Source organism: Labeo rohita, chromosome 10 (assembly GCF_022985175.1).
Source record: "Labeo rohita strain BAU-BD-2019 chromosome 10, IGBB_LRoh.1.0, whole genome shotgun sequence".
In the NCBI taxonomy this organism is placed as follows: Eukaryota; Metazoa; Chordata; class Actinopteri; order Cypriniformes; family Cyprinidae; genus Labeo; species Labeo rohita.
In genome coordinates this window covers 4,444,089-4,461,599 of record NC_066878.1, presented here as the reverse complement: position 1 = coordinate 4,461,599, position 17,511 = coordinate 4,444,089, and the positions used below count along the sequence as shown (strand labels likewise).

At 33.3% G+C, this 17,511-nt stretch overlaps 2 protein-coding genes across 4 annotated transcripts; one reads left to right on the top strand and one right to left on the bottom strand.

Moving 5' to 3' along the window:
• Positions 1-57: 57 nt before the first annotated feature.
• rfxap (regulatory factor X-associated protein) lies at positions 58-3,480 on the top strand. The gene is made up of 3 exons (XM_051121261.1): positions 58-708; positions 821-931; positions 2,706-3,480. The coding sequence occupies exons 1-3, from the start codon at positions 337-339 to the stop codon at positions 2,799-2,801; spliced, it is 579 nt and encodes a 192-aa protein (XP_050977218.1). The 5' UTR covers positions 58-336; the 3' UTR covers positions 2,802-3,480.
• Positions 3,363-16,324, bottom strand: smad9 (SMAD family member 9). Of its 3 annotated transcripts, XM_051121258.1 has the most exons (8): positions 16,041-16,320; positions 15,302-15,434; positions 12,981-13,564; positions 12,612-12,869; positions 10,882-10,992; positions 8,473-8,694; positions 7,559-7,815; positions 3,363-3,919 (listed from the first exon to the last, which is right to left on the bottom strand). In XM_051121258.1, the coding sequence occupies exons 3-8, from the start codon at positions 13,390-13,392 to the stop codon at positions 3,776-3,778; spliced, it is 1,404 nt and encodes a 467-aa protein (XP_050977215.1). In that variant the 5' UTR covers positions 13,393-13,564; positions 15,302-15,434; positions 16,041-16,320; the 3' UTR covers positions 3,363-3,775. The 3 variants fall into 3 exon arrangements, with proteins under 3 accessions (XP_050977215.1, XP_050977217.1, XP_050977214.1); XM_051121260.1 differs by lacking the exon at positions 15,302-15,434 and having other exon boundaries at positions 10,882-10,989; positions 16,041-16,324; XM_051121257.1 differs by lacking the exon at positions 15,302-15,434.
• Between the last annotated feature and the right edge of the window lie 1,187 nt (positions 16,325-17,511).

Sequence of the window (17,511 nt, the reverse complement as noted above, 5' to 3'; positions counted from 1 at the left end):
TGTAGTTCAGTGAAGTATTTGCACCGCAGTGTGGTGCCGCTAGAGGGCGCAACGTCCATTTGATCACACAGGCGAGTCTCTGTTTCTGCAGCGGCCATCGCTGTTTTGTTTTTGTCGTGACAGGAGTCTTTCACATCTTATATTCTTCCGTTTTTATGCGTATAGATCATACTTATTGTGTTGCTTTATTTAAAAATGCGTCATTTTTAACGATAGTTATATAAAATCAGCTTAACACTAATTTATTCCGTATTTTTATACGAAGCAAGTCTGGTCAGTACGTTCATAGAGGTCGGATGACAGGTGCGAATTTGGCTTTTACTCTAAAAAGACAAAATGAGCGACAACGTTCATCTCAGTTTAGCAAACACGGGTAAAGACGGTCAAACTCCTGCAGCCGGGGACAGCAACACCACCCCGTCCGACCCAGAGAACTTCCCGTACGACGCTGAAGACCCGGGCGACGAGAGCGACGTGCCGGAGGCGAGAGACGGCGCGGCCAGTCCGGAGGAGCTCAACGACGACGAGACGTCCGGGGAGAGCGAGAACGTGCCCAAGACCTGCATCTATGACGGCTGCACGGAGACCACGACGCAGGTGGCCAAAGCCAGGAAACCCTGGATGTGCAAAAAACACCGGAATAAAATGTACAAGGACAAGTATAAGAAAAAGAAAAGCGACCAGGCCATGTCGTCGGGAAAACTAGATGTAAGGAAATGCGTATTGGGGATAAATAACCGCTTCGGTAAATGCATTAATGGGGTTTCATTATAACTTTATCCGCTTATTTTGTGTTGTTTTATCTGTTCGTGATGTGAAGGAGGGTTCAGAGGAGAGGCCTGTATCTGTTACTAAGCAACGGCTGGGTAACATGGGAGACAGACCAGCCAGACCGTCCCTCATTGAGCAGGTGCTGAACCAAAAAAGACTGGTAAGTGCAGTAAAACACTTTTTTGGGGGTTAGTTGTAGTCATACACACATAGTAGCCTAATGCAGCTGGTGCAGAGCAGTGTTATTTTAGTTAATTAGGTGAATTTTATTTATTTTTAAAACCTCATATGTATATTTTATATTAAATATAAATGCTATTAATATTTATATTAACTGAATATTATTTAATAGAAAAGTGACTTATTATTTAGTTTATTATAGTAGTTTTAGTATTAGTCATACACATCTAGTAACCTAATGCAGTGGGTGCAGAGCAGTCACTATTCTAATTTTTCCTTCTTTTTTTTTTGTAGTTTCAGATTTTATTTTTATTTGTATATTTTTAGTAATTTTATTGTACACCTTTGATGTATTATTTGTTATATATATTTTTAATTGTAATAAATTGTAAAATATTTTTTAAATATTTAATTTTTTTTGTTTACGTTTTAGTTTATGTATTTCCAGTTTGTAATTAATTTTTTAACCTAAACTTTCTTTAATAATTTTTCATTTAATATTTGTTACTTTATTTCTGATTTATTTTAATAAACAAATTTTTAATAGTATTAGCTTAAGTTAACAATAATAACTAAAATAATAAACACATAAAATAAATTAGTAAAAAAAAAGTTATCCTAACATCTAATTCAAAATTTTTGAAGGTTACTTTTTCATTTTTGTAAACCGAAAACTTTTTAAATTAGAATTTTAATAAGTTTTTAAGTCATTTTTTTAATATTTAATTTCTATTTTGTTTCAGTTTTAGTTTTTATTTGTTTCCTGTTAGTGATTTATTTTTTCAACTTAAACATTTTTCTACCTTTTTATCTAATATTTGTTACGTTATTTCAGCTGTATTTTAATTAACACATTTTAAATAGTATTAGTTTTAGTTAACGATAATAACAAAAATAAATAAATAAAATAATAATAAAACAAATTACTAAATAAAAGTAATAATAACATCTAATTCAGCTAATTCTGAAGGTTCATTTTTCTGTTTTAAACTGAAAACTACTAAAAACCTTTTTTTTTAAAAAAACAAAAAAAAAAGTCTCTCCTTTGTATGATTAACTGATTTGTACGCCAACTATTCTTTGTTTCACTGGGTTAGTGAATTTTATGTAATTTTAAAACCTAATATGTATATTTTATATGTAATATAAAAGCTATTAATATTTATATGAACTGAATATTTCATAGCAAAGTGACTTATTTAGTTTACTATAGTAGTTTTACACACCTAGAAACCTAATTCAGTGGTTGCAGAGCATTTTATTTTAGTATTATCTATATACTAGTTGTTGCTATTCTTTTTTAAAAGATTTTAAGTAATTTATTTTTAGTAATTTTATTGTGCGCCTTGTCACTTTTGACGTATTTTTAAATATTATTTTAAATAAAAAATTTACAATTTTAATAACTTTTATTTCATGTTTCAGTTTTTATGTATTTCCAGATACTATTTTTTTTACTTTTTAAATCGTATTAGCTTTAGTTAACAATAACTAAAATATATAAATAAAATTAGTAAATTAAAGTAATAACATCAAATTCAACTATTTTTGAAGGTTCATTTTTCAGTTTTTAAATCTTTTTTGTAATCAATATCTCCTTTGTATGATTAACTCATTTGTATGCCAACTATTCTTTATTTCATATGTATATTGAATATTATATGTATATTTTATTTGTAATATAAATGCTATTAATGTTTATGTTAACTGAATGACTTACCATTAGCTCATGTTGTGTTGTTTTTGGGTTTCAGTCTCTGTTAAGAAGTCCAGAAGTCATCAGTTTCCTTCAGCAGCAGCAGCGTTTACTGACCACACAGAATCGAGCTCAAACACAGCACAACTACTGAAGACCGGAGAGGATTTAATGCAGTCACATTTTCACAGACATTTTTAAATGGGCAGTATTCAATATTCAAGTGGGAACCGTGAGCGTTTGTGACCTACAGTCATCCTTGATGGTGTGGAGACTATTAACACTGCATTTTGAAAACTGATATTTGACAAAGATCTGATTGATCTGAAGTACTTCTGTCATCATCAAGCTCTTGAGATCATGAATTAGCAGCTAAATCTAAATATCAACAATCAGTTTGAATAGCCATCCTGTTCGACCACATGTAGTGTCATTTAGGATTTTTAAATTATTGATGAAATGGCAGCTTTTATCAAAAAAAAAAATAAATTTTTTTTTTGCGATCCGTAATGATGTTGAAAGCTACAATTTAGTTTCACCACATCTTGACCGTGTAGCTGAAAGTAACAGCGTACACACAGAATTGTTAAGTCAGCTTTATTATTAAGTTGCTAAGAACAAGCAAATGAAGTTTTATTGATCTTGAGAAAATTTTTCAGCTGTAAAAGCATTAATACTTATGGATTTTTTGGTCAAAAAAGTAAACAGCCACAAATAGAAGAAGGTTTTTTGTATTACAAGGACAGCTAACGCAAATGAAGAAAACAACATGAAATGCTATAGAAGGTACATATTACTCAAAATATGACACAAATAAACCATTTCCAGAACAAGTACCTGCCTACTAACACATTTCTTTGGCTTTCTATTAGAGAGCTTCTGTCTGAATTGATCTTAGCTACTACATACTGTGAAGTAGTAGTGTTTTTTCTGTTTTTTTTTATTAAAATCATTGCAACACTCATCTAACCACTGCTTATTTAACAGCATGATATTGTACGTATTTCCTGGCTGATCCTATAGCAGTACCATAAACATCCACTGAAAAGACAAGAGTAAGAGCATTATGTGTCTTGGGGCACTATGAAAGTCTATTGGAGAACTATATTCCCCTTGTTCTGTAATTCATTAGGACACGGAAGAAATAGGATTGTGTGGAGAGCCCATCTGGGTCAGAACTTTGTCTAGCCACTGCAGGGGCCCGTGCAGGTGGATTTCTATCCAGCAGGGGGTGCTGGTTACATCCTGACGATGGTACTCGGCTCCCCAGCCCTAGGAAAAGGACAGATTTCATTTTTAATAACTGGGTGTGTTTATACAACATCTAAAACAGATTTTAAAACAAATTAACAACAATAATACTTAAATATTTAAATATATATTTATATTTTCAATTGCATATCAGCAGCAACAGGGATTGCAGAAATAACTGCAAACTTTAAAAAATAAAAATATTTCCACTTCATTCACAATTTAACATGGAAATTATTATAAACATGTTTTGTGTTTGCATACACACAAACTGAGCAGGGAATCATCAGTCGTATCAGTCAGTAATTGGAGAACTCTCGAGCTATGGGATCTGCAGTGTGTTTTGGCAGAGCTACATCCATAAAACAGCAAGCCAGAGATTAGAATAACTACATATTGAGTTTGCATAGCAACACATAGAAGATTTTCTATTTGGAAGTGCTAAGCACCTCAAGAGCTGTTAGCTTGTGAATGACGTTGATGACCTTTCTGTATTGCGATAGTGCTAAAAATCACCTTTCACCCATATTATTGATTAATAAGCTTGAAAGCAGAGTATTATGTAAAATATTGTATATTATTATATTATACTCTGACAGTGTTTCATTCACTTCTTAATAAGTGACACTGCTACTGAATCTACAAGCATGAAAAAGTGCAACTACTGTAGTACAGTGTCCGAATTTATGACTCCGGATTTTTTAGTGAATCAAAAGCATACCGTACAACCAGTGTAGTTCAATTCCCAAATGAATGACTCTTAGGAACCAGATCTTTTTAGTGAATCAAAGGCAAAACTAATTTTCCAATGACCAATGTTCTTTTTAGTGAATCTAAAGCATATAGCACAACAAGAGTAGTCTGATTTCCCAAACGAATAACTCTTATGAGCCAGTTCTTCTAAGTGAATCAAATGCATACAGCGCAACCAATGAATGCTGATTCCTTAGGTAATGATTCTATTCAATCTGTTCTTTTTAGTGAATCAAAAGCATACAGTGCAACCAGAGTAGTCTGATTCCCAAAAAAGGACTCTTATGAGACAGTTCTTTAAGTGAATCAAATGCATACAGCACAACCAATGAAGGCTGATTCCCTAATGAATGACTCTAATGAATTGGTTATTTGTAGTAAATCAAAAGCATACAGCGCAACCTGAGTAGTCGGATTCCTAAACAAATGACTCTTATGAGCCAGTTCTTCTAAGTGAAACAAATTCATACAGTGCAACCAGCACAAGCTGATTCTTTAATGAATGACTCTAATGATTCAATTCTTTTTAGTGAATCAAAAGTATACAGCACAACCTGAGTAGTCCGATTCCCAAATGAATGACTCTTATGAGTCAGTTCTTCAAAGTGAATCAAATGCATACAGTGCAACCAATGCAGGCTGATTCCTTAATGAATGACTCTAATGAATCAGTTCTTTTTAGTGAATCAAAACTATACAGCGCAACCTGAGTAGTCCGATTCCCAAATGAATGACTCTTATAAGTCAGTTCTTCTAAGTGAATCAAAAGCATACAGTGCAACCAAAGTAGTCTAATTCCTAAATTAATGACTCTTATGAGTCAGTACTTCTAAGTGAATCAAATGCATACAGCACAACCAATGATGGTTGATTCCTTAGTTAATGACTAATGAATCTGTGCTTTGTAGTGAATCAAATGCACACAGCACAACCAGAGTAGTCAGATTCCCAAACAAATGACTCTTATGAGTCAGTATTTCTAAGTGAATCAAATGCATACAGTGCAACCAATGCAGGCTGATTCCTTAATGAATGACTATAATGAATAAGTTCTTTTTAGTGAATCAAAAGCATACAGCGCAACCAAAGTAGTCTAATTCCTAAATGAATGACTCTGATGAGTCAGTACTTCTATGTGAATCAAATGCATACAGCACAACCAATGATGGCTGAGTCCTTAGTTAATGACTAATGAATCTGTGCTTTTTAGTGAATCAAATGCATACAGCACAACCAGTGAAGGCTGATTCCCAAATGAATGACTAATGAATCGGTTAGTTTTAGTAAATCAAAAGCATACAGCGCAACCTGAGTAGTCTGATTTCTAAACAAATGACTCTTATGAGCCAGTTCTTCTAAGTGAATCAAAAGCATACAGCGCAACCAAAGTAGTCTAATTCCTAAATTAATGACTCTTATGAGCCAGTTCTTCTAAGTCAATCAAATGCATACAGTGCAACCATAACAAGCTGATTCTTTAATGAATGACTCTAATGAATCAGTTCTTTTTAGTGAATCAAATGCATAAAGCACAACCAGAGTAGTCTGATTCCCAAACAAATGACTCTTATGAGTCAGTACTTCTAAATGAATGAAACGCATACAGCACAACCAATGAGGGCTGATTCCTTAATGAATGACTATAATGAATCAGTTCTTTTTAGTAAATCAAAAGCATACAGCACAACCAGAGTAGTCTAATTCCAAAATGAATGACTCTTATGAGCCAGTCCTTCTAAGTAAATCAAACACATACAGCGCATCCAATGATGGCTGATTCCTTAGTTAAAGACTCTAATGAGTCTGTTGTTTTAAATGAACCAAACGCATACAGTGCAACCAAAGATGGCTGATTCCTTAGTTAATGATTCTAACAAATCTGTTTTTAGTGAATCAAAGCACAACCAGGGTAGTCTGATTCCTTAATGATTCTTCTAGTCAATTAAAAGCATACAGCACAAGTAGTCTGATCCCTGAAAAAATAACTCTTATCAGACTGTTCTTCTAAGTGAATCAAACACAGAGTCTCAGAGTCTGATTCTTAAATGATTCTCCTAAATGAATCAAACGCATACAGTGCAACCAGTGAAGACTGATTCTTTAGTTAATGACTCTATTGAATCCTTTCTTTTTAGTGAATCAAAAGCAAACAGCGCAAGTAGTCTGATTCCTGAATGATTCTTCTAACTGAATCAAATGCATACAGTGCAACCATTTAAGGCTGATTCCTTAGTTAATGACTAATGATTCTGTTCTTTTTTAGTGTATCAAAACCATACAGTACAACCAGAGTAGTTTGATTCCTGAATGATTCGTCTAAGTGAATCAAACACATACAGTGCAAACATTCAAGGCTGATTCCATAGTTAATGACTAATGAATCTGTTCTTTTTTAGTGAATCAAAAGCATACAGCACAACCAGAGTAGTCTGATTCCTGAATGATTCTTCTAAGTGAATCAAACACATACGGCGCAAACATTCAAGGCTGATTCCTTAGTTAATGACTCTAATGAATCTGTTCTTCTAAGTGAATCAAAAGCATACAGCACAACCAGAGTAGTCTGATTCCTGAATGATTCTTCTAAGTGAATCAAACACATACGGCGCAAACATTCAAGGCTGATTCCTTAGTTAATGACTCTAATGAATCTGTTCTTCTAAGTGAATCAAACACATACAGTGCAACCAATGCAGACTGATTCCTAAAGGAAAAACGCTAATAATTCGGTTCTTACAAGTGAATCAGAAGCATACCTCACAACCAGAGTCATTTTATTCCCAGTGTAGATTTGACTAGTGACTCTAATGAGTTGGTTCATCTGCTGGTGGCTGTTAGGGTGTTAACATAACATAACTTTTATTAGCTGCTCATGATGCACCACATATTCTATATAAACCTCTTTACCTTGACAAAGCTCATCCTGATGGTGCACATCTTGGTAAGTTCATACACCACCTCAAAGCCGTGATTGACTGACTGCGACAGCAGCTGGGCAAACAGCTGGTTGTTGAATATCTTCAGGCTGCATCCACTCGGGATCTTGCAGACGGTGGTGGGATGGAAACCATGCTGGTAGTTACAGTTCCGACTCTGTACGAAAATACTGCTGTCGCTCAAACACTCAGCGTACACCTCCCCTCCGACATAATATAAGTGCACACCTAAAACAAAAGAGGAAAAGAGAGTCATCTAACAACTAATATCTAACAATTTCTACAAATGTGTTTAACACAAGCACAAAGTTGGCTCATAAACCAGCATATCCACCACTTGGTAAACTTGGTAAATCCCAGAAATCATTATCCCCAAAGCCAGCATTCATAACGTTTTATCACGTGCCAAGCGGAAACCTTAATAATCTCCATTCTCCTGAAGCATCCTGATCTGGATTATGTCGTTGTCCTTGGCGCTTTTCCCACCAGGATCTCTCACACAAGTAGATGGAACTCGAACTTGGCCTCCGTCCATCTGTGCCTGGCATGTGTATGTGTGCATACTCCACCCTGTCACTGCTGTAACCTATGGCAACACTTAATGTGTTTCCAACACTGGCAGAGTGAAGCTCATCTAGCGCCCTGAGAAAAGCCAACATTTGGATAATGTGGACTCTGTCTGTCTCGCCGGCTTTCTGAAGTGCAGTGTTGACTGGCCAGCCCAATCTGGCGCCATAAAACAGTGTCTAGCGAGTGGTGATTTAAGGGTTTTACTTTCTCTTGGAATTGAATCAACTGATGAAAGACATTATCAGCAGCTTGATCTTATTTTCTGTCTATTTCCAACCAAAAAACTCACCAAAGAACGTAAAACTTTAAACGAACCTTTGCCGATGTGTCTGCGAGTGTGTTCAATGGTGGAGTTTCGGTTGACGTTGGATAGTAATCCGAGACAGAAGCGGTTTTTGTTGTTGGAGGGGTCCGTAAAACCGTCCACGAGGATGCTTCTGGAAGAGGCATGGAACGTCTCGCCCACCCTGTTGTTTAGCTCGTAATACGCCACTGAACACCAGTATTCTGGTTCCTCATAACACACTGGCCTCAAGTCTGCAAAATAAAAAAACATGTAATGTTTCATATCTCATAGTATTCAGATTAATTCCATATTCATGATGCGTTTTAATCAGAAATAATGTTGTCATGATTACACTTTCACTATTTGGAAACACCAGGCTGGATTTATTTTTCTCAAGTTTTTAAAAAGGTTTTCATCTGGTTTATGATTAAAAGCTTGAAATTAGAAATGAGATTTATATGCAAATATAATATATATGATTTAATAAATTCTAATTTGACCTAATTAGTTTTAAATGGATAGGTTCAGGTCTGTCCAAGAACAATAACTATATTAGCGTCCACACCAAGGCAAAATGTTCAAACACCAAATGTTCTGTTTATCATAAGCGCTTGCTGCAGTCATTTGCAGCTGTAAATACTCAGGCTCTTTAAAGTCGGGTGGATTCTGATTCTGTGTTAGTGTTATATTACATTTTTGCCACTACATAATTATTTTCCATTTGCGTTATTTCATAGTTTTGATGATTTTTATTCTAAAATGAATTATTTTAGTATTATTTAGTATTTATTACTACTTTATAAAAGAATGAGCTTTTAATTTATATATTTTCTTTTTGTTATTCATTTTGTTTTAATAATTTTAATATATATTTCAAATTTAGAAATACCTTTTTTGTACAATTTTATTTTACTTTAGGAACAAATGTTTATTTGTACAAATACTATGCTTTTTACAATTTTAACTCCTACCCAACCAACCCAGAAATGACTGCCTTAAAAGAATGTAATAAAATATAATATAAAATATAAAACACAAAAATAAAATATTGTTAATATCAACTTTAGTAATTCAATGTATTTTGTTAATTTTATTTCATAAATTGTTTGTGTTACTTCATAGTTTTGATCATTTTTATTCAAAAATTAATAATTTTAGTATTTCTTAATATTTTGAATTAGCTTTTATTTTTATATTTTCAGTTTTTTCATTTAAGTTTTAGTCATTTCGTTGTTTTAATAATTTTAATATTTTCTTTAAATATTTCTATTTGGCTGTATTTATATTTCAATTTTAGTAATACTTTTTATATAATTTTATTTTATTTCAAGAATAGATCCTGTTATTTGTACACATACTATGCTTTTTACAATTTTAACCCCTACCCAACCAACCTAGAACAGACTGCCTTATAAAAATGTAATTTAAAATTAACAATAAAATACACAAAGTACATAAATAATAATAAAAAAGAATAAAAAAATTAAAATAAAATAAATAAAGCACACACATACAACATACATAATGAAATACATATGCATAAAAAATATTAATTATACAATAGTTAAAATATTTTAATGTTAATGATATATCAATTTTAGTAATTCAATGTATTTTATTAATTTTGTTTAAATTGTGTTATTTGATAGTTTTTATTCTTTTTATTCTAAAATAAATTATTTAAGTGTTATTTATATACTATTTTAGTATTTATTAATATTTTAAATTAGCTTTTATTTTTATATTTTTAGTTTTTTATTTAAGTTTTAGTCATTTTGTTGTTTTAACAATGTTAACATTTTCTTCAAATATTTCTATTTAGCTATACTTTTATTTACATTTTAGTAATTCTTTTTTGAAATTATTTTTTTTATTTTTCGAGAAAAGCTGCTATTTGTACAAATACTATGCTTTTTACAATTTTAACCCTTTATAAGAATGTAAATTTAAAAGTTACAATAGAATATAAAAAGTACATAAATAATACAATTAAACAAAATAAAATAAAAACAAAAGGAATAAAAAATGATAATAAAATTATTGTAATATTATAATATTAATAAAAATAATAGTAATAAATTATATACACACACACACACACAAAACATACATACTGAAATACATAAGCATAATTAAAATAATCTTACAATAGTTAAAATATAGTAATATTAATAGTTTATCAATTTTAGTAATTCAGTTTATTTTATTAATCAGTTAGTTGCCCATTAAATGTTTAGAATTTTTGTTTTTAATTTTTACTTTACATTTTTGTTTAAAGTTCAAGTTTTCATCTAATATTTCATTCCAATAATTTATTTCAGCTTTATTTCAATGAACAAAAACAATTTTTCAACCGTTTTAATTACAGTTAACAATAATGACACTGTAAATGAGTAGGTACACGATGCACAGTAAGTGTATTTAGTCCAGTGTCTCACCTCTATGTGGGGCTGACAAAATGAGTTTAGTGGTGGTGGAGGACTCTCCCGGTTTCACATCCTCAGATGGAGACGTCTCCATCATACTGTAGGGTGGTGGAGGCGTCTCTGCTGTGAATGACCAAGATGACTTGCATAAACATATGCAATTCAATGGCACTATACTTAAAGGGGTCATCGGATGCCCATTTTCCACAAGTTGATATGATTCTTTAGGGTCTTAATGAAAAGTCTATAACATGGTTTGTTTAAAATTTCACAATAGTAGTGTACATAACACCTTTTTACCTTGCCAAAATCAGCTCTGCAAAAATGATCCTGTTCTGGTCAAGGTTGCTTTAAATGTTAATGAGCTCTGCTCGCCCCACCCCTCTCTTCTCCCTGTGGAGTGACGAGCCTGTTTACTTTGGTAGCATTTAGCCGCGTTTAGCTGCTAAACCTGCTAACCAGCACGTTATTAGGAAAGGCGATCGCAAACATTCATTAAAAAACCCTTATACTCACTTCTGCTGTAAGTGAAGCTGGATCACGAATGATTTGCGCGAACATAGACGCATTTATGTAGATCAGGAGGTGCATTCCCTTCACAAACAAACATAATCCACTGCATCTTCAGCGGCTCAGATGTCGGGAGTAAATGACGACCATTACGTTCATTATTATATCCAGCAACACAACACCTCAATCACTCAATTGGAGATATTCTTGTCTAACTTACATCCCTGCTCCGGCATCGAAACAATGGAGGTCGGACTGTTACAGCTGATGTAAGGCGGGTCTGAGGTAAGACGCTCATGTCAATCAACTATCGTGGGAGTGGCCTCGTCACACCGACAGGCATCTGAGAATGGCTCGATTTGAAAAAGGGGATATTATTTTTACAGATTAATTAAAAACCACTGCACGGATTTTTATCATTATAGGGTAGATTTGTACATACACTGCCAACACACATAAAAATAGAAGTCCACTTCCAAAACATAGATTCACATATAATGTACTCGTCTTGCCTTACTCTGCCTGGACTGTTTTTGTTCTGGTTTATGACAGTTAGGGTATTTTGAAAAACTCTACCTCAAATTCAAAATCGTCCTATATCGTTGTTTTACCTTTGTTGTTAAGGGTGTTTGATCTTCTTTGCATGTTCACTTTGCAAAGAACAAAAAAAACTGGGTTCACTGGGTTGGTACTTCTGCAGCAATGTTTGATGATTTTGAAACGATTTTTGAAGTTGAGGGAGAAAATACTATTGGAGTTTTTCAACATACCCTAACTGTCTTGAACCAGAATACACAGTTCAATGAGAGCAAGGCAAGATGAGCGTTTGAGAATAAAAAGTATTTAAACTGTATTTTTTTTTAATGAAAATAACCGATCGTTTCGCTAGATAAGACCCTTCTTCCTCAGCTGGGATCGTTTATAACCGCATTTGAGATGGTTTGAAGCCACATTTAAACTGCATTTTGGAAGTTTAAAATCGGGGCACCATATCAGTCCATTATATGGAGAAAAATGCTGAAATGTTTCCCTCAAAAAACATAATTTCTTTACGACTGAAGAAAGAAAGACATGAACATCTTGGATGACAATGGGGTGAGTACATTATATGTGAATCTTCATTTTGGAAGTGGACTTTTCCTTTAATGTTCAAACAACATGTAAAAGTGAACTTTGCATCCGATGACCCATTTAAGAAACCAAAACATAGAATAAAATGCTTGAGAAATCACCCGTGATTTGGTAGGGGCTCCCAGGGTCGGTCCCACTGCTGGGGGAGTTGGGGTAGCTGTGTGCAGTTGGGGACTGGTTTAAAGAGCTGGAAGGAGATGAAGAGAATGAGCTACAGGGCATCGCAGGGAAGGAGTCTGGGTAAGTGGCATTTTGGGGCATGAGAGGCTCGTTGTGTAGGGAAGCGTTCCGGAACTTTGCCAGCAAGCTGTGCTGGGGATTAAACTCACTGTGACGTGGCACAAGAACCGGCGGTAGAACTGTTTGAAAAAAAGAGTAAGAAGAGTTACTTACAGATGCATAAAGTGATAATCGATATAGACAAAAAAAAAAAAAAACACAAGAAAAGTGGTTTGTGTATCGATTTATACCTGGTGTCTCCACACGGCGGTAATGATATGGATTGATGCAGATCTCCTTTTGCTTCGAGCCGAAAGGAAACTCACAGCAGTCTAGTGCTTTGAGCTCGTGGTGGGATTGAAGATCCGGCCAGCGCCACACTCTGCAGTAGATAACGTGCGGTAGACCTTTACGGTGGGACACCTGTAGCCTCCCATCTAGGGATCGAGGGATGGTGACGCATTTACTAGGCTGGCCAGGACAGCTCAGAGCCTTTTCCAGTTCTTCCATGGCCCCTTTCTTTTTCTTGAGCTTCTTTACGAGGGAATCCACAGCCTTTTCCGCCCACTTTTCCTCCTCGTCTCCTTGTTTCCAGCCCAGCAGCCGTTTCACAGCTGGACTGGTGAAGGAGAAGAGGGACGTGATGGATGTAGTGGAGTGCATTATGGGATGAGGCGACAGCAGGGACTGGATTTTTCTCAAAGCTTGGGGCAGATCTGTTTTAAATCACTCCAACCCAGGAGCCTCAGTTTATTTCTTTACAGACAAGACACAGGCGGGTATAGAATAAACCCCCTGACAGTGATTTTTACATTAGGCGGTCAGCTGGTTTTCTCTGGTGAAAGAAACAAAAAAGCATGTCAGATTAATACAATTTTGCATTAAATAAATAAATAAATAAATACATAAATAGTTGTTATTTATTTCAAATTATTTAACATTTTTAAAAATATATTTTATTATTTTAAATTATTTAATTATAAAAAAATGTAATTTCTAAATAATTTAAAATGTAATGATTAAAAAGTAAATAATTGATGAGAATGAAAACTTATGATAAATTGCTTATTGTATTCCTCAACTGTAATTAATTGTTGTTATTTATTTTAAATTATTTAATATATTTTTTAATTATTTTAATATTTTAAATTATTTAATTAATTTAAAATTAAATGATTAAAAATTAAGTATTTAAAAACGACATAATATATGATAATTAAAACATGATAATTCGCTTGTGGTATTCCTCAACTGTAATTAGTTGTTATTTGTTTTAAATTAAACATTTAATTATTTAAATATTTTAAATTGTTTAATTATTTAAAAATTAAATTATTAAAAATTAATTATTTAAAAAAATTAAATAATTTATGATAATGAGAACTTATGATGAATCACTTGTATTCCTCAAATGTAATTGCTGTTATTTATTTCAAATTATTTAACATTTTTTAATCATTTAAATATTTTTAATAATTTAATTATTTAAAAATTAAAAAATTAAAAATGAACTATTTAAAAAATTAACGTTTAACTTTTTTTAGTAAATACTTTAAATTATTTAATTATTAAAAATTAAATTATTACATTATTAAAAATTACCTATTTAAAAAATAAATAATTTATGATTATTAGGACTCATGATTAGTCCCCAGTTGTATTTTTCAAATGTAATTAATTGTTGTTATTTATTTTAAATTATTTAACATTTTTAAACTATTTAAATATTTTAAATTATTTAATTATTTAAAAATTAAATTAATAAATATTTACAAATTAATTATTTAAAAATTAAATAATTTATACTAATCAGAAATTATGATAAATTGATTGTTGTATTCCTCAACTGTAATTAATTGTTATTTATTTTAAAATATTTAACATTTTTAAAAATTACTTAAATATTTTAAATTATTTAGTTATATAAAAATAATTAAAATTAAAATTATGTAAAAATGAAATAATTTATGATAATTAGAACTTACGATAAATCGCTTTGGATGTAAGCGCCTCCCAAATGACTAAATGTAAATGTAAAAATGGTTTTAAATAAATACAAAATATATATATAATATATAAAATATATATATCTAAATCAGTGCAAATGGAAATGTCAAAAACTATTTACAGTGTGGTCAAAGAAATCTTTTTTACATTACACAAATGAAAATTAAATTTTTATTGTTATTTATGTATTTAGTAAAACAAACATGTATACTTTTTGCATTATGGTAATGTGAATTAGCGATAAAAATGTGCTTAATTGTAAAGAAAATGAATGCCAAACAATCATAAAATCTAAATTAATATTAAACTAAATGGCTTCATTTTCTTTAAGCAAAATAAAATTTCTTGCTTCTTAGGATTTTGGGGTGAAATGTGACATGGACATATTCTTTTGTAAGATTCACCCTATTAGAGTGTAATTTATTGGCGCAAAGCAACATTTTCCTATCTCAAGATCTGATACTGGAACCCGGCATCATGCATCTGTGCATGCTGGGATTTCTGAATTATTGCTGAGTTATTGTTGCTGTCAACAGGTCCTACAGTGTCTCTCACTGGACCTCACCTTTTCGTCCTCTCCCTTTCCTGCCGAAGCTTTCTGATGCAGAAACCGATCTGCCAAAAATCAATGCCGTTTGAGCATTTGAAACCAGAGATGCTTGCTTCCATCTTTGGCCAGACCAGGCAAATAATAGCTTCTGAAAATATTATTGCATGCAATACCAAAGGTGTTAACACACCCCTGTCTAAATCAAATAACCACAGGAGAAAAACGAGACCATATACGACCAGTGCATGAAATCATGTCTTGGTTTCAACTAGAGGCGCAGGCAGGCAGATCAATTGAGGGTGAATTCATCTGCTCTGTTCTCAAAGGCAGTGTGTCCTTATGAAACTGGCGTCTGGCAGTCTGAGTGCTGAGATAGGCTTAATCACCTAACTCCCCCGCAAACGCGCATGCACATCCTTCCCATCTACTTCACTTTGTTTTTGCTTTAGCAAATGTTGTAATGTTACATTTAGCACTTATTTATAAAACTACTCCAGGTGTGGTAACTGTCACGACGGCTCTCTATGGAGCAGCATCTTTAAACAGCAAGTGGCAAAACAAACAATGTCTGTGTTTACGAAGCCAAACGTGTTATGGGTTTACAAGTTTTGAGCTGAAGAAGAACAAATAAAGTGTGCCAAGACAAAAAAAGTTAAAAACAGACACTTCATGACTTATAATTCATAAAACGTTTCATTTTTAAATACTGAAATAAACTCAGAAGTGCATGTATAACACGCGTTTTATTCCTTACCTTACTGTGACAAGTCGAACAACAGTCCGCGTAGTCGGGTAATTCCGCGAAACAGCCGAACGCTGAATCTCGCTCCGATTGGAGGTGTATAGCGCGTGTGTTTGGATGGAGCGAGCGCCGCGGCGTCAGTCTGACTGGAGCCTCAGCGCCTTCGTGCGGAATTCATCCGCAGCTCCTGGAACTCTCCCAGGACGTCAGACACACAGAGGGATCATCCCATTCAAAAAGAGCAGCCCGAGTCTCACTCACAGGCCTATTATTTGAGAGAAAACAGGTCATTGTAGGCAGCGGCGTTTCACTTTTAATTCGTTTTCAGGGTGAGATGACAAGCGCGGACAGTTGTTTTTCCTTTCACAGGAAGTGATGCACCTTTTTGGCCAAGGTTGTAAGGCGAAAGTGATTTGTTGAAGTTTTCTTGACTTTTTTTTTTTTTTTTTTTTTTTTTTTTTTTTTTTGCCGCGGAAATTTCCAGAGTGCGAATTATTTTAAACGGTAAACGTTCCAAAGGGATTTCTGTTAGAAATTTGAAAGAAAAAAAAATCGGTTAAGGATCATGTACTTTGATGACTGCCAGTTTATCTCAAAAAATAAGTAAATAAATAAAATTATATATATATATATATATATATATATATATATATATATATATACACAAGTTTGTTTTTGTGAATTGTGGGGACTTTCCATTACACTTCTATAGTTTTTATACTGACCAAACGATATTGTCTATCCCCTAACCCAACCCTAGCCCTCACAGGAAACATGTTTGCATCGTTACACTTTCAGATAAACATCACTTACTATTTTTAATCATTTTTTAACATTGTGGTGACCGCAGGCCGGTCCCCACAATGTCAAACATTTCAGGTTTTACTATCCTTGTGGGGACATTTGGTCCCCACAATGTAGCAAAAACAAGTACACACACACACACACACACACATACAATAGTACCTTTGTCCATACATACACGGTCACATATCGATCCCGAAGAAGATGCTGTTGCTATGGTTGCTATGGTTACACCAAGGGAAATCAGATGTTCTCACTTACTTGTAGGATAATCTCACTTTTACGGCTGCTAACATTTTGTTTGTGAACCCTGTTGAACCATGGATTATCCACCTTTTTCTTCCTGTAAGAGTTTAAATTGTATGGGTCTGGCTTCCGGTCTCATTGGCGTCCAGCTATTTTTACCCTTACGAAAAAAATTGTAGTAACCATCGTTTTTGGCGCATGTGTATAACCATAGTTTTACTACAAATACCATAGTTAAACTGTGGTAGTGTAGCAAGACCATAGTTAATTTGTGGTTACCATGGTTTAACTATAGTAACCATGTTTTTTTGGAGTAAAACCATGGTTAATTTTCGTAGCTGAACAAAATGGCTCATTTTGCTGCTTGATATTGCAATTTGGTGTGTCTTACCGTATTTTTTTAATGTATTACCTTAATTTTGAGCACACTGGT